The 27198-nt window shown below is 39.2% G+C and overlaps 2 protein-coding genes across 3 annotated transcripts; both read left to right on the forward strand.

The window, feature by feature from the left end:
- The first annotated feature begins 5186 nt into the window (after window positions 1–5186).
- On the forward strand, window positions 5187–6023 carry LOC143364231 (uncharacterized). The gene is made up of 2 exons (XM_076804690.1): window positions 5187–5429; window positions 5586–6023. The coding sequence occupies exons 1-2, from the start codon at window positions 5395–5397 to the stop codon at window positions 5866–5868; spliced, it is 318 nt and encodes a 105-aa protein (XP_076660805.1). The 5' UTR covers window positions 5187–5394; the 3' UTR covers window positions 5869–6023.
- A 7312-nt stretch (window positions 6024–13335) lies between these two features.
- LOC143364229 (uncharacterized) lies at window positions 13336–26464 on the forward strand. 2 transcript variants are annotated; one of them, XM_076804688.1, is made up of 5 exons: window positions 13336–13527; window positions 13880–14005; window positions 14483–14606; window positions 25887–26088; window positions 26180–26464. In XM_076804688.1, the coding sequence occupies exons 2-5, from the start codon at window positions 13915–13917 to the stop codon at window positions 26234–26236; spliced, it is 474 nt and encodes a 157-aa protein (XP_076660803.1). In that variant the 5' UTR covers window positions 13336–13527; window positions 13880–13914; the 3' UTR covers window positions 26237–26464. The 2 variants fall into 2 exon arrangements, with proteins under 2 accessions (XP_076660803.1, XP_076660802.1); XM_076804687.1 differs by having other exon boundaries at window positions 13336–13523.
- The last annotated feature ends 734 nt before the right edge of the window (window positions 26465–27198 follow it).

A 27198-nucleotide genomic window follows, 5' to 3' on the forward strand; every position in this document is an offset into this window, starting at 1 on the left:
TTTTTTTTTTTTATCGTGAGGAAATGTTTTATACATACCCCGACTCCCTGGGGGAAGCCGGGGTTATGTGGGATTCTCTCCGGGGGGCGAAGCCCCCGGAGACTACCCACTAAAACCTCACGCCCACCTAAGCTACACGGGAGGTGCCTGGATCACGCGAGTACTCAACAGGACACCTCCCAGCTATCATCATACCCCGGGGGAGGGGTTAACCTCCCCCACTGCCTACGCTATAAGACCCCGGGCGGAGGGACCCGCCCGGTGTCCCCATCCCTGGAGCCTTCGGATTGGGCTTCCCGAGCCCCAGCTCGGTCCACCCACAGCTCCCGGAGTCTTCGTGCCCCGCTCGGGGCCGGTATCCCGAAGGAACCAGCCCCGGCCGAGGCAAGAAGACGCCGCCACCGGAAGGAAGGGCCGTCGGAGGCGTGATCCGGCACGCCCCGACCCTTCCTCACCCAATACCCCCCACGGATCCCCCTCCCCAATCGGGGAGGGACGGACCGACACCCCCCTACACCGGGGAACTAACCCGGGGGGACGTTTTACGGCCTGCACCAACCGAAACTGTTGAGAGTCAGAGTTATATATTGAAATGTAACGCAAATAAAATATTTTATACTGCAGTTTTAAGTTTCTACACTGTTTTCCTCAATATAAAAATGTTCAATATTACATAATACACCTACAAAACGATCAGGAGGCATCGAAACAATTGATTTTTTTTTTAACGACGATGCAATTTATAAAAAAATAAGAAAAATTGTTTCAGTATTATCTAACTACTGAATTTTTATAAAACTGGTATCTCGGAAACTTCAATTCGAAATGTGCACTTTCTTCAAATGATTGGACAATTCAATTATCCAATTTTCTTAAACATGTTTGTATAATCTGGAAAATCTTTAAAAATTACACATTAATAATCACGATGAGACACAAATAACATAATAAAATAAACGTGGTCAACTGAAAACTTCGATATAAAATCGGCAATTTTATGGTATAAGAGTAGACCAATCACCATATGCGGTTTCGTGTCTCACATGTAAACAACTGGTTTTCTTACGCCCTCTACGCTGACGAACGATAAATGTTGGAACTAGATCATAAAAAATTATCAAATGTGGTCAAATACAAATGATTGACGAGTTATGTACATATCTGATGTTATGATCAGAGTTATGACTATATGTTCAAATTATATTTTTTAATTTGATGTCATTATGTTATATATCTACAATTATCTTTATCAATACAATATTAATAAATATAGATACCATGTTTCCAAATTATAGAAATACAATTTTCATAAATCTTGAACGTAAATAACATTTCTCCATACGTATAATTATTCGCATTTCTACAATTTTTTAACACTATTAATACGCATTCATTTTGAATATCTTTTGTAACTGAACTTGAAAAAGAAATTAAATTGAAATTTACTATATATTTCCATGTATATTTCATTTAAACAACATAAATTTTAGCTTTAAAGAATCATGTAAAATATCAATTAATATTAATTGTGAAATTCGAAAGAGTTAAGAATTAATTAATCAATAATTATGTAGTTGATCGTTTTTTGCGAGATGTCAATCTATTTCACTATTCACTCAGAACGTAGTTGTATTATTTTTTTGCACGTTTCTAATGAGAAAATAAACGACGAACGCAACGTACTGTTATGCGAGACTACCGGACTTATCTATTCTCTATAGATAAGTCAGACAAATAGATGAGTCAGAACTCACGGGCTTTCTCATCTACTAGACTAAGGCAAAATTACTCACCGGTACAGAGATTTCATGTTGAAGTCCAACCCTGCGAAAACTCCGACCTCCACGTCATTCCCTATCTCTAAGGGCTAGTGTCATCCATCCCCACCAAACTTCCATAGTTGTACTCTTATATAAGGCCCTGCGAAAGGGCGCGGAGAGAGAGAGAGACAGACAGAGAAGAAGTTACAAGTAGCCCGTCAGTCGACTCGTTTGTTACAAAGTTATTCGTCGTGTACAAAATCGCTTGTATTCTTGCTTGGCGACCTATTCCCAAATAAACCTAAGTTGTGCTGGAAGAGTTTGGAGTTTATTCGAGGATACTCTTTGTTTGGAACTATAGCGAAAGGAAAGAGGTATAGGTTGCGATAGAGACAGGTAGAGAATAATAGTGGACTGTATGAAATAATAAATAATGTATTAAGAATAAAGCGGAAAGAATACAAGATAGCGGTGAAGTGCAGAGGTACACGAAAGCGGAGAATAGATAGTAGTCGGAGATGTAACGCGCAAATCGTGAAGCGCACGATTTGGGAGAGTGAAGTGTCGTGGAGCGCACGAATAAACGAAAGTAAAGCGAGACTGTGATCGAGCGATCGAGCGTGTCTAAAGACCTCGTTTCGCGGTTATCGCGGGTTATTTATACTATGCGTGGCCACCGGCGTCGGAAGGAATAAGGAGTGGGGTTTTTGAAAATGACAAAGGATTTGGCAGTGTCGAACGTTAGCTAGCGCACGAGGGCAATGCCCTAACGGCCGCTACTGCACAGGAAACAAGGACGGTGGGTGACGGATTTGATATTTTGGATTATGGGAACGGTGGCTCACGCGACAAGTAAACGTTTAGAAGTAAACACAAAGTTTACGTCTGAGTGCGTTCACCCGGTCTCGGCGCCGTGCTCGATCAGCTGGCTATTGTCAACGCCGAGACACGGTCGCACCGAGGCCGCTCGCCTGCGGATTAGGTCGCAAAAACTATGGCACAAGAAATGATGTTTGCGTTACCGAGATTCTCGGTAACGCCTGCAGTGATTTCGAACACTCTTCATCTACCCCTTCCTGCGGCATAACAGAGGACTAATTTTTGGTGGCAGCGGTGGGATAGGCCGCAATTCAGCAAGAAGACCGAGGTCAACAAGGCGACAAGACGAAATCTGGAAGGATATAAGACGATTATGAAAATTCTATTCGGGTAAGTGAATGCCTTTTCACACATATTGGAACCCGAAATCAGAAATTCACACCGAAAGTGATAGCAGCGAGTCGTTACATAGTTTTATTCATAAAACTCTCGAGAAAATGAGTCGACCCGCGAGCCCTGTTAGAAGCAGCCTTGAACAACAAATGGCTGAACTACTGAGAAAATGTCTTAAATTAATGACTCTCTGCGAAGAGCAACGGAAAGAAATCGACGAACTACGACATGGGGAAACTTCAGTACCACTAGAACCTGTAAACGTTAGAATCAGAGATGATGAAAGTGACAGCTCCTTTCGGTCAACGGACGAACAACGCGTTTTGCTCAGGAGAACGAAAGAATCAAGACAGGTTTATACAGTCAACAAACCCACGGGATCTGACCGAGGAATTACAAATCGAGGAAACATTACAATTGCTCTCCGAATGGGACAAAGCAGGTCAAGTCGAGTATTCCTCCTAGACACAGGAGCGAGAATAAATTTAATAAAAGCAGCAGCAGCAGTTGTTTTACCTACACGAGCGCGAATCAATCGTTTTTATGGAATTGATGATAGAGAAGTCGTCTCAACCAGAGAAGCTAAACTTACAGTAGGAAATCGTGAACATATTTTAGCAATAGTACCAGATAGTTTTCCTATAGAAGAAGACGGGTTACTCGGCATGCCGTTCCTTGAGGGGGAGGAAGCCAAGATAGATACCAAGCATAGGACGATAGAACTAACAGGTACTTTGCATAGGATCCTACATTTTAGTAAGGACTCGATTGAGGGTCGAGAAAAACGTTTAAAATTATTAGACGAAAATACACGGGTAGCCCATTTGACAGATCCGAAAGCTATTGAATTAGTCAGGAAGGTATCGCGAGAGTTTGAGGACATCCTTGCTTTGCCAGGCGACGCACTGCCTATGACAAAACTGACCGAGCATAGCATACCTGTCACAGATGAAGCCCCTATATATGTCAAGCAGTTCCAAGGATTGGCAGGATATTACCGGAGATTTATCCCAAATTTCTCGCAGTTAGCTAAACCAATGAATACGCTTCTGAGAAAGGACAGGAACTTCGAGTGGAAGCAACAACAAGAGGAATCTTTTCAACATCTGAAGACAGAACTTTGCGGAGATCGTGTACTCATGTACCCAGATTTTAAAAGACAATTCATTTTATCTACTGATGCATCCGGTGAAGCTTTAGGAGCGGTACTGGCACAAAAAGATGAGAGCGGAAAAGAAAAACCAATCAGCTTTGCAAGTCGGACCCTAAACGAAGCTGAGCAAAAATATTCAACCACGGATCGCGAAATGCTTGCCATGGTTTGGAGTGTAAAGCACTTCCGCCCCTACTCATATGGTCGAAAGTTCGTTATAATTACTGATCATCAGCCACTGAAATGGCTAAATAACATGAAAAACCCAACTGCCATGCAGACGCGATGGAGGATCATTTTAGAAGAGTATGATTACGAGATTCAATACAAAAAGGGATGTTTGAATTCTAACGCTGATGCACTTAGTAGAAATCCGGTAATTAATCAAACTTATCGTCTCCTACACGAACGTTTTAACCGCGATATTAACGAAAAATGGCGTATGTTATACAGTATAGGCATAACTTTACCTAATAGAAGTAAACATGTAAAACGTGGTTGGTTGAATCCCATTGGAGATTTAGCCAATGTATTATTCGGAACCCTTAGTCAAAAGGACGCCGAATATTACGATTCGGAACTTGATAAACTTTATACAGATAGTAAAAGTTTAGCCGTACACCTAGATAAAGAAACAACCATTGTAAAAGGCATTGTTAAAGACTTTTCCAATTATCGTGATAGAATTCAATCATTCATAAATGTAACCACTGAAGCAATCTATCAGGTTACAGATAAGATAGAACAGCGACAAATTCAACTCAGTACAGCAACTTTATTATCTGAACTTGTAACTGAATACGGGGAATTAACACACAAACTCAGAAGTTTAATCAACAATGGAATCCAAGGAAAATTGGACCCCACATTGCTAAATTCAGTAGACTTAGTAACAATTCTAAAAAGCATTGAATCCAAATTTGGAGCTGAAAGGATGCTATTTCCTGCCACGAAAGAATCAGCCTTCCTATATCAACGAGTCATCGAAGTTAATACTTTTGTCTTACATGATACACAATTTTGCTTTGAAATGAAAATTCCAATTCTTGAACCAGAACAATATAACCTTTATCAACTAGTACCAATCCCCCTTATTCGGGACAAACTAATGTATGTAGTTAGCATAACTGTTCGATATATACTACTAGACAGCACAACTAAATACTACAGCCCTGTCGAGTCTATGGATATTCACAAATGTAAAATCTTCGAGAAAATCCGAATTTGTGAAAGAACGACTCCAGTTCTCACTTCATCATTTCAAGACCAATGTATAGCGCAAGCAATTCATATATTCCCAGAAAGTAGGAAATATCAAATATCCATCATCAAAATTCTAAATCCCATCTGGATACAACTTTACTCTAAACGTGTAAAGAAGAAGAAGATATTTTAATTCATCACATATCTTTAGGTATAACCGAAACCATCTGGACCACACTTAAAATTATCACCGTTAGTTTAATCCTACTAGCTCTATTATATGTATTATGCAAATTAAAAGTCTGGAAACTCATAAGTTTATGCTTCAAACCTTGCAATCAGTATGTAAACTGTTTCAATACAGGAGGTACCCACGTTTATAACGAAAATGTAACGACACCGTCACCTCAGTATTCTGTCAGGTTCACATCAAAACCTCAAAATGACCAAGCATTCACTGTCGATGAAGTTAGCGACGAACCCGTACCAATTTATGTAAAACCGTCAAAGCGTAAAACCGTACTCAAACCAATCTTGTAAAAAGAACATACCTTACCAAGGTATATTCTTTTAAAATAAGGAAGGGGATGTTATGCGAGACTACCGGACTTATCTATTCTCTATAGATAAGTCAGACAAATAGATGAGTCAGAACTCACGGGCTTTCTCATCTACTAGACTAAGGCAAAATTACTCACCGGTACAGAGATTTCATGTTAAAGTCCAACCCTGCGAAAACTCCGACCTCCACGTCATTCCCTATCTCTAAGGGCTAGTGTCATCCATCCCCACCAAACTTCCATAGTTGTACTCTTATATAAGGCCCTGCGAAAGGGCGCGGAGAGAGAGAGAGAGAGAGAGACAGACAGAGAAGAAGTTACAAGTAGCCCGTCAGTCGACTCGTTTGTTACAAAGTTATTCGTCGTGTACAAAATCGCTTGTATTCTTGCTTGGCGACCTATTCCCAAATAAACCTAAGTTGTGCTGGAAGAGTTTGGAGTTTATTCGAGGATACTCTTCATCTACCCCTTCCTGCGGCATAACAGTACGACACGTACAAACACTACCGCATTCATCGAGCTCGATCACACTTGTTCAGTCGTGATGCCAGAATCGCGTTGTTATGCGAGACTACCAGACTTATCTATTCTCTATAGATAAGTCAGACAAATAGATGAGTCAGAACTCACGGGCTTTCTCATCTACTAGACTAAGGCAAATTACTCACTGGTACTGAGATTTCAGATTAAAGTCCAACCCTGCGAAAATTCCGACCTCCACGTCATTCCCTATCTCTAAGTGCTAGTGTCATCCATCCCCACCAAACTTCCATAGTTGTACCCTTATATAAGGCCCTGCGAAAGGGCGCAGAAAGACACACACACAGAGAAGAAGTTACACGTAACCCGTCAGTCGACTCGTTTGTTACAAAGTTATTCGTCGTGTACAAAATCGCTTTGTATTCTTGCTTGGCGACCTATTCCCAAATAAACCTAAGTTGTGCTAGAAGAGTTTGGAGTTTATTCGAGGATACTCTTCATCTACCCCTTCCTGCGGCATAACAGCGTGACGCCGCACAGTGGTGCCAAATGGCCAAAAAGCGGCAAAAAATCTGTAAAATGAAACTATCCAACGAATTTGTTTGAAAATCTGTGGAAAGATTACCACAGTTACAACGCTTATTTGGCAAAAACTTTTTGCACAAAGTTGTTAATATTAAGTAATATGGGCTAATCGAAAATCTCTGTTTTCTGCCCATTTTTTATTTATGGAAGCATAAAACAAATCCTTTAATAGATTTTGGTCTGGAACTAATCGTTTTGGCAAGGTGTAATATTGATCTAACTTTGTGCAAAAATTCATGAGACCCTTTCGTCACAATTTAAGTTTAAATATCAACTTTCAGAATTTCCAAGAGTGAATCGTGCGGAAGCTACGATTATTTGATTTTCCAGGTGAAATTTTTTAGGAATATTTCTAATTAATAAAGAAAAATGTGAAGTGCATATGATTTATTAATTTTTCATGTATACAAAAATATTTAATAACAATTTTTTTTATCTTACATAAATTATTTTTATAGCGTTCATTGGAGCACTACCAAAAAATACCTGTTGCATTTTTGCGACAGTGGTCCAGTGAACGAAAACTTTGTTTATTTAACATAAAAAATTGTTATTAAATATTTTTTTATATGTATGAATGTCATTTTTTTTTATTATCTGATATGTATCCCTTAAAAATTCCACCTGAAACATCAAATAATCGTGACATACACGCGATTCATTCTTGGAAATTCCGAAAGTTGATATTTGAACTTAAATTGCGACGAAAGCATCTCGAAGTATCTCATGATTTTTTGCACAAAGCTAGATCAATATTATAACTTGCCAAAACGATTAGTTCCAAATCGAAGCTATTCAAAGGATTTTTTGTATTCCTCCATAAATAAAAAATGAGCGTAACGCAAAGGGAATTCAGGTTAGTCCATATTACTTAGTGTTAAACAACGTTTTTTGGAAAAATTTTTTTTACCAGTTAATAGTTGAAGCCATTTGCAATAACCCATATGATTTGTAGACCCCTAAGTATTCAATTATAGGCGGAGTAATTACATAACTATCGCACTGAAAACTGATGAATTCTCAGGAGCGAGGAAATGGTTATTTACCATGCGTATATCTCCGTAAAAAAAATTTTTTCAAAAATCTGACTGGCACATCATGCACGTACTATTAGGCTATACAAAAATAATTTTTTTTTATAAAAATCGAAAATTTATAAAAAGGATTTTTTGCCGCCTTGGCACCACTGTTCGCCGTCCCACGTGAAGGGTTGGCTCTCGTACCGTCGTCTCCTTAAGGCTCGTACAGACCTGAACATTTCGACGAACATTGCGCCGAACAGCGAACGAAACGCAAGATCGCGCCGTTCGGTTCGCCGAAATGAATGTCGATTTTGCGTTTCGTTCGCTGTTCGGCGCGCCGTTCGGCGCAATGTTCGTCGAAATCTTCAGGTCTGTACGAGCCTTTACGTTGCTTCTACTATGCACGCGCTACACACAAGCGTATCTCTATTCTGTCCGTGTGAGCTGCCTGCTCGACTGTTCGACGCGTTCCACCGAATTCACGTTACCAAAGTTTCGAGCGCCTGAGCCGCAATCGATTAGCACAATCGATTCGTGGTTCGGCGAGGCGCACATTTTGCTACAACATTTAAACTAAAAAAGATATCAATGCGAAATTTGGACTAGAAATCTTTTTTAAAGATCGGGTTTAATGGCGTATACTGAAATATGTTATATATTTTTTAAATAATTTTTTTTGTTGATTTTTAAGACAAAGACAGATAAGATGGTCAAAAGTGTCTCCAAACCAAATTAATTTTTAGTCGTACCATTCTCAACAAAAAATTACGAAAGAATTCTTGAATATTCTACCTAATATCATACACGACTGAGACTTTTTCAGAATTTTTGGCTGCAAAATAGATTTTTAAATAAATCCGAAAGCATAAAATTGCCGATTTTATATCGAAGTTTTCAGTTGACCACGTTTATGTTATTATGTTATTTGTGTCTCATCGTGATTATTAATGTGTAATTTTTAAAGATTTTCCAGATTATACAAACATGTTTAAGAAAATTGGATAATTGAATTGTCCAATCATTTGAAGAAAGTGCACATTTCGAATTGAAGTTTCCGAGATACCAGTTTTATAAAAATTCAGTAGTTAGATAATACTGAAACAATTTTTCTTATTTTTTTATAAATTGCATCGTCGTTAAAAAAAAAATCAATTGTTTCGATGCCTCCTGATCGTTTTGTAGGTGTATTATGTAATATTGAACATTTTTATATTGAGGAAAACAGTGTAGAAACTTAAAACTGCAGTATAAAATATTTTATTTGCGTTACATTTCAATATATAACTCTGACTCTCAACAGTTTCGGTTGGTGCAGGCCGTAAAACGTCTCCGGCTGAGAATCTTTTCGTCCGCCATCGAAACCCGCATCGAATGAAAGTTCAAATTTTAGATTTTTCAATATACCTTCATAAAATTGTGACGAGTGAATTGTTAGGGGCTTTTCCTGAAGAAAATGAGTCCAAACTCCTACCGCGACCGGTCAAATGACCGTTTTTAAAATTTCGATTAGAATTTCCTATATACAACGTAGTTGAATCGCCTTTAAACTTCACGACTTTTCCTACAATATGCGTATAATACATTTTTCAATATTTACTTCTTTTTTTATTGTTTATTTTCTGAGAAAAATTTGTAGTCTGTCTTACCTACCACGACCGGTCATTTGACCGGTAGATCGATTTATATCTTTTTGTAATAGTATTCTTTCAAAGACTCAATTCCGAAACTATAAAGTCGTTACAAACGGAAGGTAATGCAGTTGTGGCATGATTTTAGCCGAAAAGTGCTTACAGTCCTCGCTCGCCTATCGGCCTCGCGGTCTTTATTTGCTTGATTGGTATCCGAAGCGGTCCAGAACCTCGGATTTTCTTACACCGTCTTATCTACTATGACTGTAAAATAAATAAAATCATAGCCGAAGGAGATGCCTAGACGTCTTCTCACGAATTCAAATCAGTAAAGTCTCGTGAGCTGGACAGAGAGCATCAAAACGTGAAAGTTACAAGGAGCATATTCGGCAGTCTTTTACTATTTTGTATTTTTATTCTATTATTATTCTACTTTTATTTTCTATTGTATTACGCGTTATAAGTGTCACTTTCAAAAAAGTGAACAAACCAACAATACTTCGTAGCAAGTTTCACATTTTATCTTTTGTTCATTTTTTTATCCATCTTGATTTACATTTTTATATTTTAGTTTTTATTTTATCCCTTGAATATTCATTCCCAAAATGTAAAGACGTTCGAAATTTTTGATATTGCAAATGACAATACGGAAAATTATGATCTATTTGAGAACGACTCGAACACCGATGAGGACGAAGGGAATGTTTCGAACGTACGTAGAGGACGAAAGAGAAGGAGATTTTTAGTTACTTCCGATAGCGAGAATGAGGAAGAGGTAATCGAAACTGCTATAGACGGAACTGTTTGGCAAGAAGTAAAAGAAGGGTCTAATCCTGGAAGAGCACCTATTCATAATATGTTTAGGGGAACATCAGGCCCAACAGGGTATAGTAAACGAAATATTATGCGGTGAAAACGAATAAAATATACATTATATACTCCTAAATAAAAGAAACTATATTTTTATACTGTCAAATTGGCTATTATCTTCATTCTATATTAAAAAATATAAGTTGTGCTACAGACCGGTCATTTGACCGGTCGCGGTAGAAATAGGTATACGCGAAGTTTCGGTAGGAATAGTGTTAATGCGAATAGTATTTTTAATACGAATAAGTTGTAGAGCTTATCCAGATGAAAATGAGTCCAAACACGACATCATTTGGATTATCTTCAACAAGATTTTAATTTTTATCGTAACATTACGTATCAATAAAATTGTTCGATTACACTCGAGTTTGGACTCATTTTCATCAGGAAAAGCCCCTCAATTCACTCGCCGCAATTTTATGGAGGTATATTGAAAAATCTAAAAGTTTGAACTTTCATTCGTGCGCGATTCTCCATCTGCTTACATTGTATACCGTTTGTCAGTCGCTGGGTCTTTGAAGATCGGCGTTCGTCGGACCTCGTCGCCGCTTATTCGAGCTGGCAAAAGTTATTCGAAGATTTATCCGAAGCCTTTGAATAAAAGATACAGATAAAAGATGAAAATTTATTCCAAGTTCGAATAAATCCGCTTCGAATAAAAAAAATTCTCTCTATTCGTCCGATAAATTCTCGTCTAATAAAATTATTTATTCGACAGAGATACTTTTTTTATTCGAACTTTCGAATAACGAATAAAGATAAAATATCTTTGATTCGAATCCTTATTTAAATAATTTGTTATCTAAATAGTGCCCAACTCTGTCTGGAATGCAGTGCAAGGGACACTCTTGTCCGTGTCGGTTTGCACTATCGACTCTGACGTTAACAGAACCGAAGAAATAAAAAGAAATACGCGGATACTACGACCGCTGCTGCTCTGGTGGACTACGACTCTACGGTTGCTCGGAGGAATACTTGTTTATTTGAGGCTAGTTGGTTGACTGGTCTTGTCGTCTCTTCACTCCTTGCAGCTAATCTCGGTGTGGGTGGGGTCTAAGAATCTCTGTCTTCTAATTTGTTCGTGATTGGTCAATCATTGTCATTGATCTTCGTTGGCGCCTACCATTGCCAAAGGGAGGGTAACCTTGTGCCGAGGTGGACGCGCGGTACCCTCACTCGATGGGTCCGGAAAGGCGTTATAAACCTGCGCCCGGTAAAGTGTTGTAAATTTTGTCCCGGGCCGCTACCATAAATGCTAGTGCATTACAAACATGATAAACTGGAGGTAGGCCGAAGTCTGCCACCCAGATGTTTGGTTATATTGAAATATTTGTTTTGTCTTGTGACGGAACAATACCAAAGTAAAATTTAAACTGAAAAAATTAAAAAGAATCGGGTTTAATGGTATATACTGAAATATATTTTGTATTTTTAAATCATTCTTTTTGTTTTTTAAATTTAATTACCCTTAAAAAATGTTCAAAACTAGTTATTATAAATATTGTTGTTCAATCTTTTATCAATCCCAAATAATTAAATTTATTAGAATATATATGCTGCGAATGAAAAGCAATATCAGAAGTACATTGAATAAGTAGCTATTAAATAGTCAAATGAAATTAATGATATCAACGTCGTATTTTATTTAATTAAATTTAAACTACATTCTTACTTTTGGCTAATATTGAACTAATTTAATTTTTTATAATTATGTTATTACACTGTTGTAGTTGTAATTGCACAGGGAAGACGACTGATGTAGTAGAAAGAACAAGAAAAAAGTGTTTAACGAAAAAAAAATCGTTCCATGCGGGATTCGATCCGGGACCAAAATATTCTCAGCCGGAGACGTTACGTTATTATTATTATTACATTACGTCTCCTTCGATGCACTCGCGTGTCAGCCGTAATGGAATTAAGAGGAAACAACATTCTTTTGTTTCATTCATCATATGAATCCTCGACATGAGATTTAAAATTATATCAGCAACAGCGCCATTGTAGAATATCGGTTCCACAATATTAGTTCTGGATGATACGGTAGGATGTGACACGGAATAGTACGGGGGCTCTAGAGCCCCCCGAGCGTGAGACAGAATAATACATTGGGTGATTGGTCTACTCCTATACCTCGTCTGTGGTATGGTATTACCTACAGATGTGTAGCTGACTGATGAATACGAGATGGAAACACCGGCGTGTTGGATAACGAATAAGAAAGGAACTGAAAAGGGAATCTTTCAATTTTATTAAATGTTGGATATTTATAGGGAGGAGGGTCCTAAGTGGACATGTTTTTTTTTACCCGGAGTATGGAACGATCAGGTGTCAGACGTTATAACAGAATAAAAATTGTAATTGTTACATTACATTTATTTCAGTATCACTGTCAAAAAGTCTACGTGCATTTGCATAAGAGTATGATCCTAATAATGATAATGTATGATTAGATTAGGTCCGGATACGATGTTTTGCGAATGTTATAACTTAAAAATACTTTACCACTATTATTCATGCACACACCTCGGTCTCTCTTTTTTTATTATGAAATAAATGTTTACAACAGAGTCAATAAATTCATGTGTGAAGCTAAATTAAACCAAAAATGAAATGATTCAAAATTTCAAAGGTCTAAAAAGAACTACGATTCATAAGTGTCTATATATAGACTAGAGTTTTATTTGATCCTTGCTTTGTCATTGGGCGATACAACCACATACATTGCAACGCGCGCGCCAGTCTTTGACTGCTCTGTCCTCGTTACAGCATTCGAACGCGCCTCCGGAAATTATTCGAAGTCAAATAAACCGCCGAAAAAGACAGATGAAAATGGACATGTGGCAGCCTGGGCATCGCGCAGCGGCAAGCACGCCGACGAACCGCCAACATACATTGTATACGCGGCGGCGCGGCGACGGTCCACGGGAAGCTGCAGAGAAAGAAGCGAAGATCGGTTCCGAAGGCGGTCGAAGGAATGCCATCGAACATTCGCTCGCAAGCGTCGGCCAGTATTCACTTCAGAGCAGCCATTCGTGTCAGTGCCGTGTGTTGTAAGTACGTATTATGGCGATTAGGTTTGGAGTATACATTTTGATAAGTTTTCCCGAAAACAGGCCATTTGTCCGCACAGTACGGCGGTCTCTTTATTTTCCGAGATATTTGCAAAAACTGTCTATTTTGATGTAAACTTCTGCCTATTTTGAATGACCGAATTTGTTCTTTAGGGCGCGGGAGGGTTCTTTGGTTAAAATGTACAAGGAGATTTTTATTATCCACCCTATGAAATTATCGAGTCGATGTTCTCCCATTTTGCAATCAAATTCACAGAAGTTATTTATTCATGATCACTATAAGTTGTTTCTATATATGTATTCATTGAGTGATACATGTTATTATTTATTTCCAGTGTTTTCAAATGGGTGAGGTTGGCCAACGGATGCAATGCTGGTTCGGTCTTTACCTCACGCACTGGTTCCTCGGTCACCCCAGGGTCTCATGTTTCCTTTTCAACGGTTAAGAAGTAATTTTGCAGGTATTTCCTCATTATTTCTTTATCAATGTTTTAATTTGAATAGATTTTGTTTTCTTGAATTTGGAATTTATAGGATACGGGTCTTAGGGATTGCTATTCCCTTATAACTTCTGCGAAATATATTCTTTAGGTTCCATGAGTTTTAGCGCCTTATATATATATACATTAATATATGAAGGGAGGTATGAAATTATCGAGTCGAAGTGGTCAATGTTTTTTCACTTTGCAATCATATTCACAGAAGTTATTTATACATGATCACTATAAGTTGTTTCTATATATCTATTCATTGAGTTTATAAACGTTGAATGAAGTGCACAAGTGGATGTATTTCAGGTAGAGACAATTTCTAATCGCACCGCAAACGATCCCTTCATTTATTCTCAGGTTGTCCCTATAATTTATTTTCCTTACCGCGTGTAGTAGCTTAAAAACTTTACCTTCTGCCGTTGAATACATGTTATTATTTATTTTCAGTGTTTTCAAGTGTGAGGCCGGCCATTGGATGCAATGTGGGTTCGCTGTTCACCTCACTGACTGGTTCCTCGGTCACCCCAGGGCCTCGTGTTTTGTTTTCAACAGTTAAGAAGAAATTTCACAGGTATTTTCTCATTATTTCTTTATTAATGTTTTAATTTGAATAGATCTTGTTACCTTGAATTTGGAATTTATAGGATATGGGTCTTAGGGATTGCTATTCCCTTGTAACTTCTGCGAAATATATTCTTTACGTTCCTTGAGTTTTCTCGCTTTATATACATACACTAACCAGCAAAACTGAGTCTACACTATTTGAGCCAACATAACTTTTTAAAAATCTGATCAAATGACTTGAATTTTATTGAGAAGTTGGAAGGTTTAGTTTGTTAGACGAGGTGTAAAAAATTTTTGAAAAAAGTTTGAATTGGTCGGAATCGCAAAAGAAATAGTAACAGTTGGTTTTTTTAGCTTTTTTATCTGAGCCTGTATTGAAAATTTAAAAAATGTGTTTGATTCGCTTGAGTAAATTACATCCATGCTGAAAATTTCACCGATATTGGTTAATTCGTTTACGAGTTATAAACGCTTAAAAGTGGAAAAATTGCCGTTTTTCATGATTTTCGACTTAAAACCACACTTTTAATCGTTTATAACTCGTAATCGAATTAACCAATATCTGTGAAATTTTAAGCGTAGATATAATTTATTCGAGCAAATCAAATACATTCCTTAAATTTTCAATACAGGCTCTGATAAAAAAGCTGAAAAAACCAACTTTTACTATTTCTTTTGCGATTCCGACCAATTAAAATTTTTTTCAAAAATTTTGTACACCTCGTCTAATATATATATCAATTATTGATTCCCCTCGGGGTTACAATTTTAATTACATCTCCCTCTTACCCCAATCTTAACCTTAAACTTATCCTAACTTACCCTAACTTAATTAAACGTGTCCTAAAAACACGCCATAGAGAGAGAGAACGATCTTTCACTAATATCCGCCGCGTTATTATTTTTCCCTGTCCCACACATACATGCTTCTCTGCTCTCTCCCCTCCCTGCACCTCACCCATCCTTCCCATGCCTCCTGGACCTCCTCTTTCGGCTGCTCTCTCTTTCACTCCATTCCTATGCATTCTCTCCATTTACTTCATCTCCCATATCTCTCCATTCCTGCTCTTCCTCCATTCATCCACCTTCCTCATCCATTCCTCTCCTCCTTCATCCCCTAATACTTCCCCACCATCCCCTGCCAACCACTCCCCTCAACCCTCCCTTACACATTTCCCACACATGTTCCCACGTTTCCTCCTCTCACCCACAGACCTTACATACTTTCTTCTCCTCCTCCAACCAATACTTTCCACCTCTCATCTCGTTTCCCAACCTGTACCTGGCCACCCTTTGCCACCTGCTCTCTCCCCAGCCTTTCTTCAGATACCCCGGTATCCGCTCTCCCTTCACCCTCCCGTACCACATGTTGTACCTTGCGCTTCCTATCTTTTCCCATCTCTCCCCTGTTGCTTCTTCTTTTCCCCTTTCACTATCTCCTCACTCACTGCCTCTATCCTCTCCTCCATCATCTCCTCCGCCTCCTCCGCTGTCCAGCCCCTCTCTTCCCAAAAACGCCGTCACTCCTTCACCCACCCTACTACCTCCCCTCCCCTTCTGCCCCTTCCTCTTCCCTGCTCCCAGCACAACCTAGCTAGCTCCCCCCCTTTTTCCACCCTCAACTTCTTCTGGTACCCCCATGCCCTCAACCCCGCCCTCCCTCTCAACAACTCCCTCTGCAGCTGTTACCGCACCATATACCGCGGTGCGTACCCCTCTACTCCTAGGACCCACCTCAGAAACCTCTCCTGCAACCTTTCCACCTCTTCCCATTCCTTCCTACACCTCGTCTAATAAACTAATCCTTCTAACTTCTCAATAAAATTCAAGTCATTTGATCTAATTTTTAAAAAGTTATGTTGCTTCAAATAGTGTAGACTCAGTTTTGCTGGTTATTGTACATTAATATATACATTAATAACCAAATTACGAGAAGTGCCCGAAGACAGACCATTTGTCCGCACTGTACGGAGGTCTCTTTATTTTCTGAGATATTTGCAAAAAACTGTCAGAGTCTCCATTGCGAATTCTGCCTATTTTCAATGACCGAATTTGTTCTTTAGGATGGAGGAGAGTTCTTTCATTAAAATCTATGTTATGTCGTGCAGTTTCTCGCAATTGTAGGAGAGGTTCTGCGTGTTATTTTGTCGAATTAATGACCCGACACCTTCCTTTGCAATAACAACTTTGGTTTATTAGAACAATGACTATATACAGTTTACATTCGGACTGGTGATTATTCGGTTTCCTTTGAGAACAAGTTTGTATCTAATTTCTGCTCTGGGGTCAGCTCGCTCTTCACCTCGGTGGTGACTTTGGAGAAGAGTGGGAGATGGTCCCATTTTTGGGGGAAAGAAATCTCACTTGCTGATTGACTTGAGGGAGGAGTCATTTGTATGCAACCCCTGTTGGTGGTGGAGGAAGTCCCCACCCCAAGTCAAACGCGTAGAGAAAGTGCCTAGACCAGCACGTGACGATTGCCAGACCCCAGAGCAGCGTGACGAAAAAAAGGGCCCAAGTGGCCAGCACGTGCCTATGGTTTATTACCCCCTTGTCCCATGAGGGCGAGGATCATCGAGTTTGGGAACAATGCTTCCTTGGAAAAGCTAGATTTTCCAAGGACTTGGCAGAAGAGTCACTTTGTTCCAGTCATCTGGCAACTATGTTTATTAGGGGTCCCCAAACTGATGGCCCAAGGGGTCTGCCTTAGGGTCTCTAACCCTCACGCACTACGCGGATGCCTAACCCGTGACGATTAGGCCTTAACTGGTAACGTGTATATAAAAAATGCTTAGGCCTTCTCGAGACCCTTGTAAAAGTATCCCGAGGTCTAATGGTCTTTCCTCGGAAATGGCTGTGTGTCATAACAATCTACAAGGGAATTTTTATTATCCACCCTATGAAATTATTGAGTCGAAGTGGTCAATGTTTTTTCACTTTGCAATCAAATTCACAGAAGAAATTTATTCATGATATACTATTGTATATGTATCCATTGAGTTCATCAACGTTGAATGAAGTCTTCACAAGTGCAAGTATTTCAGGTAGAGACAATTTCTAATTGCACCGCAAACGATCCCTTCATTTATTCTCAAGTTGTCCCTACAATTTATTTTCCTTACCGCGTGTAGTAGCTTGGAAACTTCACCTTCTGCCGTTGGATACATGTTATTATTTATTTCCAGTGTTTTCAAATGGGTGAGGTTGGCCAACGGATGCAATGCTGGTTCGCTCTTTACCTCACGCACTGGTTCCTCGGTCACCCCAGGGCCTCATGTTTCGTTTTCAACGGTTAAGAAGTAATTTTGCAGGTATTTCCTCATTATTTCTTTATCAATGTTTTAATTTGAATAGATTTTGTTTTCTTGAATTTGGAATTTATAGGATACGGGTCTTAGGGATTGCTATTCCCTTATAACTTCTGCGAAATATATTCTTTACGTTCCATGAGTTTTAGCGCCTTATATATATATACATTAATATATGAAGGGAGGTATGAAATTATTGAGTCGAAGTGGTCAATGTTTTTTCACTTTGCAATCAAATTCACAGAAGAAATTTATTCATGATATACTATTGTATATGTATCCATTGAGTTCATCAACGTTGAATGAAGTCTTCACAAGTGCAAGTATTTCAGGTAGAGACAATTTCTAATTGCACCGCAAACGATCCCTTCATTTATTCTCAAGTTGTCCCTACAATTTATTTTCCTTACCGCGTGTAGTAGCTTGGAAACTTCACCTTCTGCCGTTGGATACATGTTATTATTTATTTCCAGTGTTTTCAAATGGGTGAGGTTGGCCAACGGATGCAATGCTGGTTCGCTCTTTACCTCACGCACTGGTTCCTCGGTCACCCCAGGGCCTCATGTTTCGTTTTCAACGGTTAAGAAGTAATTTTGCAGGTATTTCCTCATTATTTCTTTATCAATGTTTTAATTTGAATAGATTTTGTTTTCTTGAATTTGGAATTTATAGGATACGGGTCTTAGGGATTGCTATTCCCTTATAACTTCTGCGAAATATATTCTTTACGTTCCATGAGTTTTAGCGCCTTATATATATATACATTAATATATGATGGAGGTATGAAATTATTGAGTCGAAGTGGTCAATGTTTTTTCACTTTGCAATCAAATTCACAGAAGTTATTTATTCATGATCACTATAAGTTGTTTCTATATATGTATTCATTGAGTGATACATGTTATTATTTATTTCCAGTGTTTTCAAATGGGTGAGGTTCGCCAACGGATGCAGTGCTGGTTCGCTCTTTACCTCACGCACTGGTTCCTCGGTCACCCCAGGGTCTCATGTTTCCTTTTCAACGGTTAAGAAGTAATTTTGCAGGTATTTCCTCATTATTTCTTTATCAATGTTTTAATTTGAATAGATTTTGTTTTCTTGAATTTGGAATTTATAGGATACGGGTCTTAGGGATTGCTATTCCCTTATAACTTCTGCGAAATATATTCTTTACGTTCCATGAGTTTTAGCGCCTTATATATATATACATTAATATATGAAGGGAGGTATGAAATTATTGAGTCGAAGTGGTCAATGTTTTTTCACTTTGCAATCAAATTCACAGAAGTTATTTATTCATGATCACTATAAGTTGTTTCTATATATGTATTCATTGAGTGATACATGTTATTATTTATTTTCAGTGTTTTCAAATGGGTGAGGTTCGCCAACGGATGCAGTGCTGGTTCGCTCTTTACCTCACGCACTGGTTCCTCGGTCACCCCAGGGCCTCATGTTTCGTTTTCAACGGTTAAGAAGTAATTTTGCAGGTATTTCCTCATTATTTCTTTATCAATGTTTTAATTTGAATAGATTTTGTTTTCTTGAATTTGGAATTTATAGGATACGGGTCTTAGGGATTGCTATTCCCTTATAACTTCTGCGAAATATATTCTTTACGTTCCTTGAGTTTTAGCGCCTTATATATATATATACACATTAATAACCAAATTACGGGAAGTGCCCAAAAACAGGCCATTAGTCCGCACAGTACTGCGGTATCTTGATTTTCCGAGATATTTGCAAAAAACTGCCTATTTTGATGAAAAATTCTGCCTATTTTGAATGACCGACTTTGTTCTTTAGGGCGGGGGAGGGTTCTTTCGTTAATACCTACAATGCACAACAAACTTTCTTTAATACACCCTGTGAAAGTATCGAGTCGAAGGGGTCAATGTTCTTCCACTTTGCAATCAAATTCACAGAAGTTATTTATTCCTGATCACTATAAGCTGTTTCTATACTATATGTATCGATTGCCAAATGATTCCTTCAAATATCTCGATGCTTTAAATTTGACTGTGATTTCGGACCTGACATGAGTATAGAAATGCCGCGAGTGGAAATACTGGAACATTTCGGCAAGAAAAAAACGTAGATAAAGCGAATATGTACGAAATAGACATAATAAAGGATTTATTTTGTACATATTAAGAAGCAATATTTTATTCACTATATTGTCTTTTAATCTATTTCTTTTTTTTACTAATTATTTCGCCAGTCTTTGAGAATACTCTTTCGGAAGGAACAGATGTTGCCATAACACAAAGATACTCCTTTGCAAGCTTTGATAGTGTTACGTCCCGAGTGGGATGAATTACGATTTTAAGAGGATAGGACGCAGTTTCAAACCTACCTGCATACACCGGCTATGGTTCGGGAAATTGAGGATCGTTTAAATAACTTTGTACCCTTATTTTGAAAACAACAATATTATTGATTTATTCAAAGTGTGGTTCTGAATCAGAGATTACAAATTTGATTTTACAAATATGGTTTATATAGCGCATATACTGGAGTGCTTATAAATAGTTTGATAATAATAATAATAATATTAATATTACCGTGATCACGGGTTCGAATTCGGTTACAATATACTCCGACTGCTGACACTGGTCTTTGAAACGGTTTGTCGCGAAACAACTGAACGAACTATTTTAACTTCAAAAGAGACTACTGGACTATTGACTATGACTGAATAACTGATTGTTCACGATTGTCTGACTGACTGACTGACTATTTATAACTGAATTTTAGGAGTTGGTCCCCCTTTTTATAAGATGCACAATCCTTTGTTTTTCAAAGATGCTGGCACAGGAGTCTCTACCTTGCATCTTTTTATCTTCTTGATGTCTCCTGACTAGTCAGCTGTACGCCGACAGGATCTTTTTACCATGAAGTCGGCGTCTTTTCTTATAATTTGGCATATTTGGACACCTTTCCTGTTTGTTCTCAGCGTGTAAACTGAGAACTTCATCTGCGTGTCTTGCAGGAAGAAAAGTTGGAGTCGTTTCTCGTGCTACCTTACTGCGTAGAATTTTTAACATATATCTTAATCCTATTTTTACTTCTCCTCGCACGACATCATCGGATGTCCATAATAATTCATAATAATTCTTCATCTGAGGGTTTATTCGTTGGCGGTCGAACCACCGGACGTGACACCTTTATAAATTTGAGGATTATAAGGACTGCTAATATTCCTGCACTGAAGGATCCAAATGTAATGGGATGAGAAGAAAAAAAATGTGTACATGGTGTGGGTGCGCTTGTCACCATCGGGTGACTACTTCTTGGGCGTAGCCAGTGTGGATCAGGTCATCACTCGTCCACGTTCATTTCGAAGTTCTCTTCGATGCATTCCGTGCACTCCCATGCCTGACGGACCCTTCCTAGTTGCCGACCGCAGTCTTGGCATTTGGAGTAGGTGTGGGCCGGGTTCAGCTGACACACGATGTGCCAGCCCCTTGCTCGTAGTACCAGTGCTCTCTTGGGGTTAGGCGGCCATAACATGTCCGGCATATCCTATTTTGGTGGTACACGTACGATGCTTCTTGCTGTGATGTACACACGCAGTATAAATTTAGAAGATTCCGGTACGTTTCAGGGTAATGGTGTGGTATTACCCCATCTATCGGCCCATAAAATTCCTCCAATACCTCCTCTTCGGGGCGGTAGTCCATACGTCTCCTCCGTACGTCTCGGTCCGGAAAATTCCCGGCGGGCAGTCCATATTTGGAGTAGGTTTGGGCTGGATCTAGCTGACACAAGATGTGCCAGCCTCCTTCTTCACAATACCATTGTTCCCTTCTGATCAGGCGGCCATAACACGCACGACATATCCTATTTCAGTGAGGTATATAGGACGTCTCTTGTCGTGGTGCGACGACACAGTACAGATTCAGGAGGTTCCGGTATGTTTCTGGATAGTGGGTCGGTACTATCCCATCTATAGGCCCGTAGAATTCTTCTAACACCTCTTCCTCTGGGCGATAATTCGGCCTTGGGACAGGCATTGTTGTCTTTCTGAATTGATCCTTTGTCCCGCTATTACCTTCATCGATTTTATATAGTTGGTCTCTGGGATATCAGGGTTTCTGATGTAATTTATCACTGGTTTACCCATACAAGTTGATGTGCTGAGGATTGATAGCAGCTTCTCTGGACTAATTTTCCGATATACATACTCATATATTGAAGGTTCTTTCCAAAACTTTCTAATATTTTGTTGATCAAAGGTCTTTGTCACTGCGCTTTATCCCACCGCTGTCACCAATTTTTGTTATGTCCCAGGTGGGGCGGATTATAATTTTTTGGGTATAAGTCGCAGTTTTGAACCTACCTGCATTCATCGGCTACGATTCGGGAAATTGAGGATTGATTAAATAAGTTGTATCCGTATTTTTAAAAAACAACAAAATTATCGATTTATTCAGAATTAGGTGCTGAATCAGATATTCGAAGTTTGACTTTACTTTACAAGCAGGGATTTTGTATAGCGCATAAGCTAGAGGGCTTACAAGTGTTTCGCTTTATAATAATATTAATTTATCGAGTCGCTGATTCTTGGAGATCGCTCGCAAGTTTGCAGTCGCTGATTTCGGGAGGGCGCTCGCAGGTTGTAGTCGCTGGTTTTCCGCAGTGGCTCGCAGGTCGAAGTTGCTGAACTTTCACGAGCACTTCGCGGGACTTATACGTCGAAACTCGTAGATTTTAAAAAGAACTGTTAATAATTGCACGACGCGTCTAACGTATGGATCTTTTACTAACTGACTGAACTCATTTTGAGGAGTTGATCTTCTCAATGTCTCCTGATTAGTCAGCTGTGTGTTGCCAGGGTTCTTTTACTTATGAAGTCGACGTCTTTTCTTGTAATTCGGCATAATATTCTTCTTGTTTGTTTCCAAGGTGTAAACTGATCTTCGTCTGCGTGTCTTGCAGGAAGATAAGTTGGAGTCTTTTTCCGCGCTACCTAACTGCGTAGAATTGCTAACATATACTTTAATCTTATTTTATTTCCTCTCGCGCGACATCATCGGGTTTTTCTATAATAATTAATACTAATTCTTTATCTAAGCGTTTATTCATTTACGGTCGAACCACCGGACGTGACAACGCATAAATGCACTGTCCTGAAGGAAGTTTGTTTTTGCTAACAATTACATGAGCTAAAACAACTCTAACAAGTCCTTTGCAGAAAAATATAAACGGCTGTTTCGGCCTAATTATAAACTGCTCCTTAGCCCCAGCAACAGTTGTCGAGATCATCCAATATGTATCAGTCGCTCCGTAACACCTAACGCTGGGGTTATTTGCTTCTATGTCAGGATGTATCTCATACATACTAGCGCCGACAACATGGGTAGGCCACACATTCACTTCTGTACATTTCAATCCCCAGAGATTATCGGATCCCACTTTTTGGTACTTAGTACCCCATGCATCTTGATTAGGCTCAGTCTGTGTAGGTATCCGCACCAGTTTAGCGTTGTGACGGTGATCTCGCTTCGAATGTGCTTGTGACACGCACCAATCTCTGCTTGATACGCCTAGGAAAGCTTCTCTTAAAGCGCTTGCTTGTTGAAGTGTTTTCCGTAGCGAGCAGTTTCCCCCATTCAGCAAACGTATCCGCCCGGGCTTGGCGTATCAGAGCCACAAGCTCCTCATCCTCCCTGCGCATAAGCTCCACCTCCACCGGGCGGCGGAACGAGCAGGCGATGTGGTATAACTTCCCACGCTCTGCCGCCGCCAAATGGAACGATGGAACCGTTGCGAGGAGGCCCACCACCTTGACGGAGATGGAGCGGTATCCCCGTGTGGCCCGCAAGGGGCTGTTTCAATAAATGAAAACAATAATATTTTACTCTCGAATGGTTTAGGAACGACTAACTGGCAAGTTTCGATAGCCGAATAACCTGATCCAGTGTTTTGCGATGCGACTATCGAGTGTGCCGCGCGGATTTCCACTGTATATCCACCCGAGGTTGTAAGGCTCGGATTCACCGTTGTGAACGCGTCGCGTACCCGTATCGCCGAAAAGTTACCCGCCAATTTAATATTGGGTAACGGGATCCGATTGAAAGTGCTGTGGTTGCGTACGATCGCGAAAGTCTGATAACAACGGAATGACTGCTGCGTTTGCTGTCCGGGGTCCGTTTGCTGGCCATCTCGTTGGTGTCCAACTCTTCCAAGGGATGGACCCGAAAATCCCGAAAGACTCATCCCCATTCGTTGATTGACCTGAGGGGAGGCGCATCATGTCTACTACGCATCATGTAACTCGCATCATGTCATTTTACGTATTCTTAATTTGTTTTTAATATATGTTTTACACCTACTGGAAAAGTAATAAGAATGTAAAGATAGATCGAAATTGTTTATAGCGAATAGTGATTTGTTAAGTTTGCTTATTTTGTTTACTACTATTATAATTTGCTCAAGTCTCTTATTACTAATTTTGCATATACTTCATTTATTATTAATTTCGTTTTAAATTGAATGTTTTTAAAAATAAAATCTTTGTTAAATTTATTAATTATATTGGTAAATGTGGGTGTCCGGTGTAATGATCGAGGCCGTGTTCGGTGGTATACGTCTTTATTGGTCGGTGGACCGTCGACTGCCCTGTATCGACGTTCGCGACCGAGTGTCGATCGCATACCTTTGACTGACCACCTCTCCCTCGCGTCAGTCAATTGTTTAACAGATGGCGACCGTCCCCGGAGCCGATCTTCACGTGTTTCTTTGCGGCTTTCCGAGGACGGTCGCCGCCGCGTTTACAATGTATATTGGCGGTTCGTCGGCGTGCTATTTGCACGGCCGCCACAGTAAATTTAATTTTCTGCAAACAATTTCTGATATATATTTATACATCAATAACCAAATTACGAGAAGTGCCCAAAAACAGGCCATTAGTCCGCACAGTACGGCGGTCTCTTTATTTTCCGAGATATTTGCAAAAAACTATCTATTTCGATGAAAAATTCTGCCTATTTTGAATGACCGAATTTGTTCTTTAGGGCGGGGGTGTGTGTGTGTGTGTGTGTGTGTGTGTGTGTGTGTGTGTGTGTTCTTTGGTTAAAATCCACAAGGAGATTTTTATTATCCACCCTATGAAATTATCGAGTCGATGTTCTCCCACTTTGCAATCAAATTCACAGAAGTAATTTATTCATGATCACGATAAGTTGTTTCTATATATGTATCCATTGAGTTCATAAACGTTGAATGGTCTTCACAAGTGCAAGTATTTCAGGTAGAGACAATTTTGTAATTGCACCGCAAACGATCCCTTCATTTATTCTCAGGTTGTCCCTACAATTTATTTTCCTTACAGCGTGTAGTAGCTTGAAAACTTCACCTTCTGCCGTTGGATACATGTTATATATATATATACAGGGTGTTAAAAAAAAACCATTCAATATTTATATGGTATATAGGATACACAGTGCTGAGTGAAAAAGCTATAGTAAACATAGGTCGAAAGGTCAACCGTTTCTGAGATATAAACATTTTTGTTACATTAGACGAATAGACTTGATTCGTTGGACGCGTCGTGAAGTGTTATAGTGATATATACAATTTAAAAGTGTGCGAGAATGTTTTGTTCGACATCGTATCATATTCTCGAACAAAGATTGTGAGTGACTGCCGGTGTGCAATAATTCGCAAGAGTCGTGCACTGAATCGTTCGGACGTGTCGGAAATCCATGGGGTCGAGACGAATCAGTGAAGAATTTTGCTCTTCAGTGATTGATCTCGATCCTATGGATTTCCGACCCGTCCCAACGATTGGGTAACCGATTCTTTCGAATTATTGCACACCTGCAATGACTTACAATCTTTGTTCGAGAATCCGATACGATCCCGAAAAAACCGTTCTTGCACACTTCCAAATTCCAAACAACACTATAATACGCGTCAATTTGAATCCGACATTTTCGAGACGGCGCATGAAGTAATTCTTTTTTCTTTTCCAGAATTATGGAACCAAACACCATCAAATTTGAAAAAATGTCCTTAGAACAGGGGCCATCCGCCCCAACGCCACGGGCCTCGCAGATACCGTGGCCCATTGCGGTAAAATTGTTGCCGCCCAACTTTCCGCCCTCCCGCATCCCGAGGCCATTTGAACGTGGGCCCCCGCCCACCTCCACGGCTAGGCTAAATTATGATTCTTATGTAAGTAAATATAGAATAAATGAAGAAATAATAAAATAATAAATAAATGGTGAATAATTAAAAAATTATAAAGCATAATATTATGTTTCAGAATAAATTGGCCAAGCTGATAAAGCGGGCGGAGTACCGCCAGCGGATGCGGGGCTAAAAAAAGAGAGGCTGCTTTCATCACACACAGGCGATAAAATAAACTAAAATAAATAATAATAACTATAAATTAAAATAATAATAAATATAATTCTTATTATATAATTTAAATACAAAGTAATTATAAATTATTTTTATAATGTTGTTAGGCTTCTTTTATTCACTTGTAAGAAAGTACTAGAAAGATAGATAACGCGATATCGTTAACTTAAATAAATGTGGGCGTATTACAAAATACTATGAATCTTTATTCACGACAACTGTACACGACGACAGTCAGAATCAGAATGTCCTGCTGTCCCAAAAATCCTCAGCCGTGAGAACGCCTTCGACAGTATGCCCCCTTGTTTATGACACCCCCAAGCTAAAGGACTTTCCCTTGTGGAAGGGCAACGCGCTGACAAAAACCACATGGCCTGCCTCGACCGTTTGCTTACTTCGATTTTTCTAACACACTTTTCACGCTGTATTCTTGGAATTCACTTTTATTACTTTTTTACACGCGGTTTGCAACCGTCTCACACGCTGGTTCGTTTGCTTCTGGTGAAAACTACACGCACGCGTCTCTACGTTCTATCTTTTCTTTCGCTCCTTCACACGTATTTACTCATTCTTTCTCTCTCTTCCTTCGCGCTCATTTGTTCATACTCGCTCTCTTTCTTCACGCTCATTTGTTCATCCTCGCTCTCTTTCTTCATGCTCACTTCACGCGTACTGACACATTCTTTCTCTTTCTCTCTTCACGCTCACTTCACGCCGCTACAATGTTATTTCCAAGAGGCCGCGGCATCAATATTAATCATAATTATTATTATAGATGATTTCTTTTCTTTTCGTTTGTTTGTTTGTTTATTTCGATGTTTTAGTTTGTTTTGTTTGTTTGTTTCTGTTTAATTTTAATTTTACTTTGAATATTCCCCTATCATAAATTATATAATAAATATTCTGTAAGGAAATAAAAAT

This window comes from Halictus rubicundus, unplaced genomic scaffold (genome assembly GCF_050948215.1).
Source record: "Halictus rubicundus isolate RS-2024b unplaced genomic scaffold, iyHalRubi1_principal scaffold0354, whole genome shotgun sequence".
Taxonomy (NCBI): domain Eukaryota; kingdom Metazoa; phylum Arthropoda; class Insecta; order Hymenoptera; family Halictidae; genus Halictus; species Halictus rubicundus.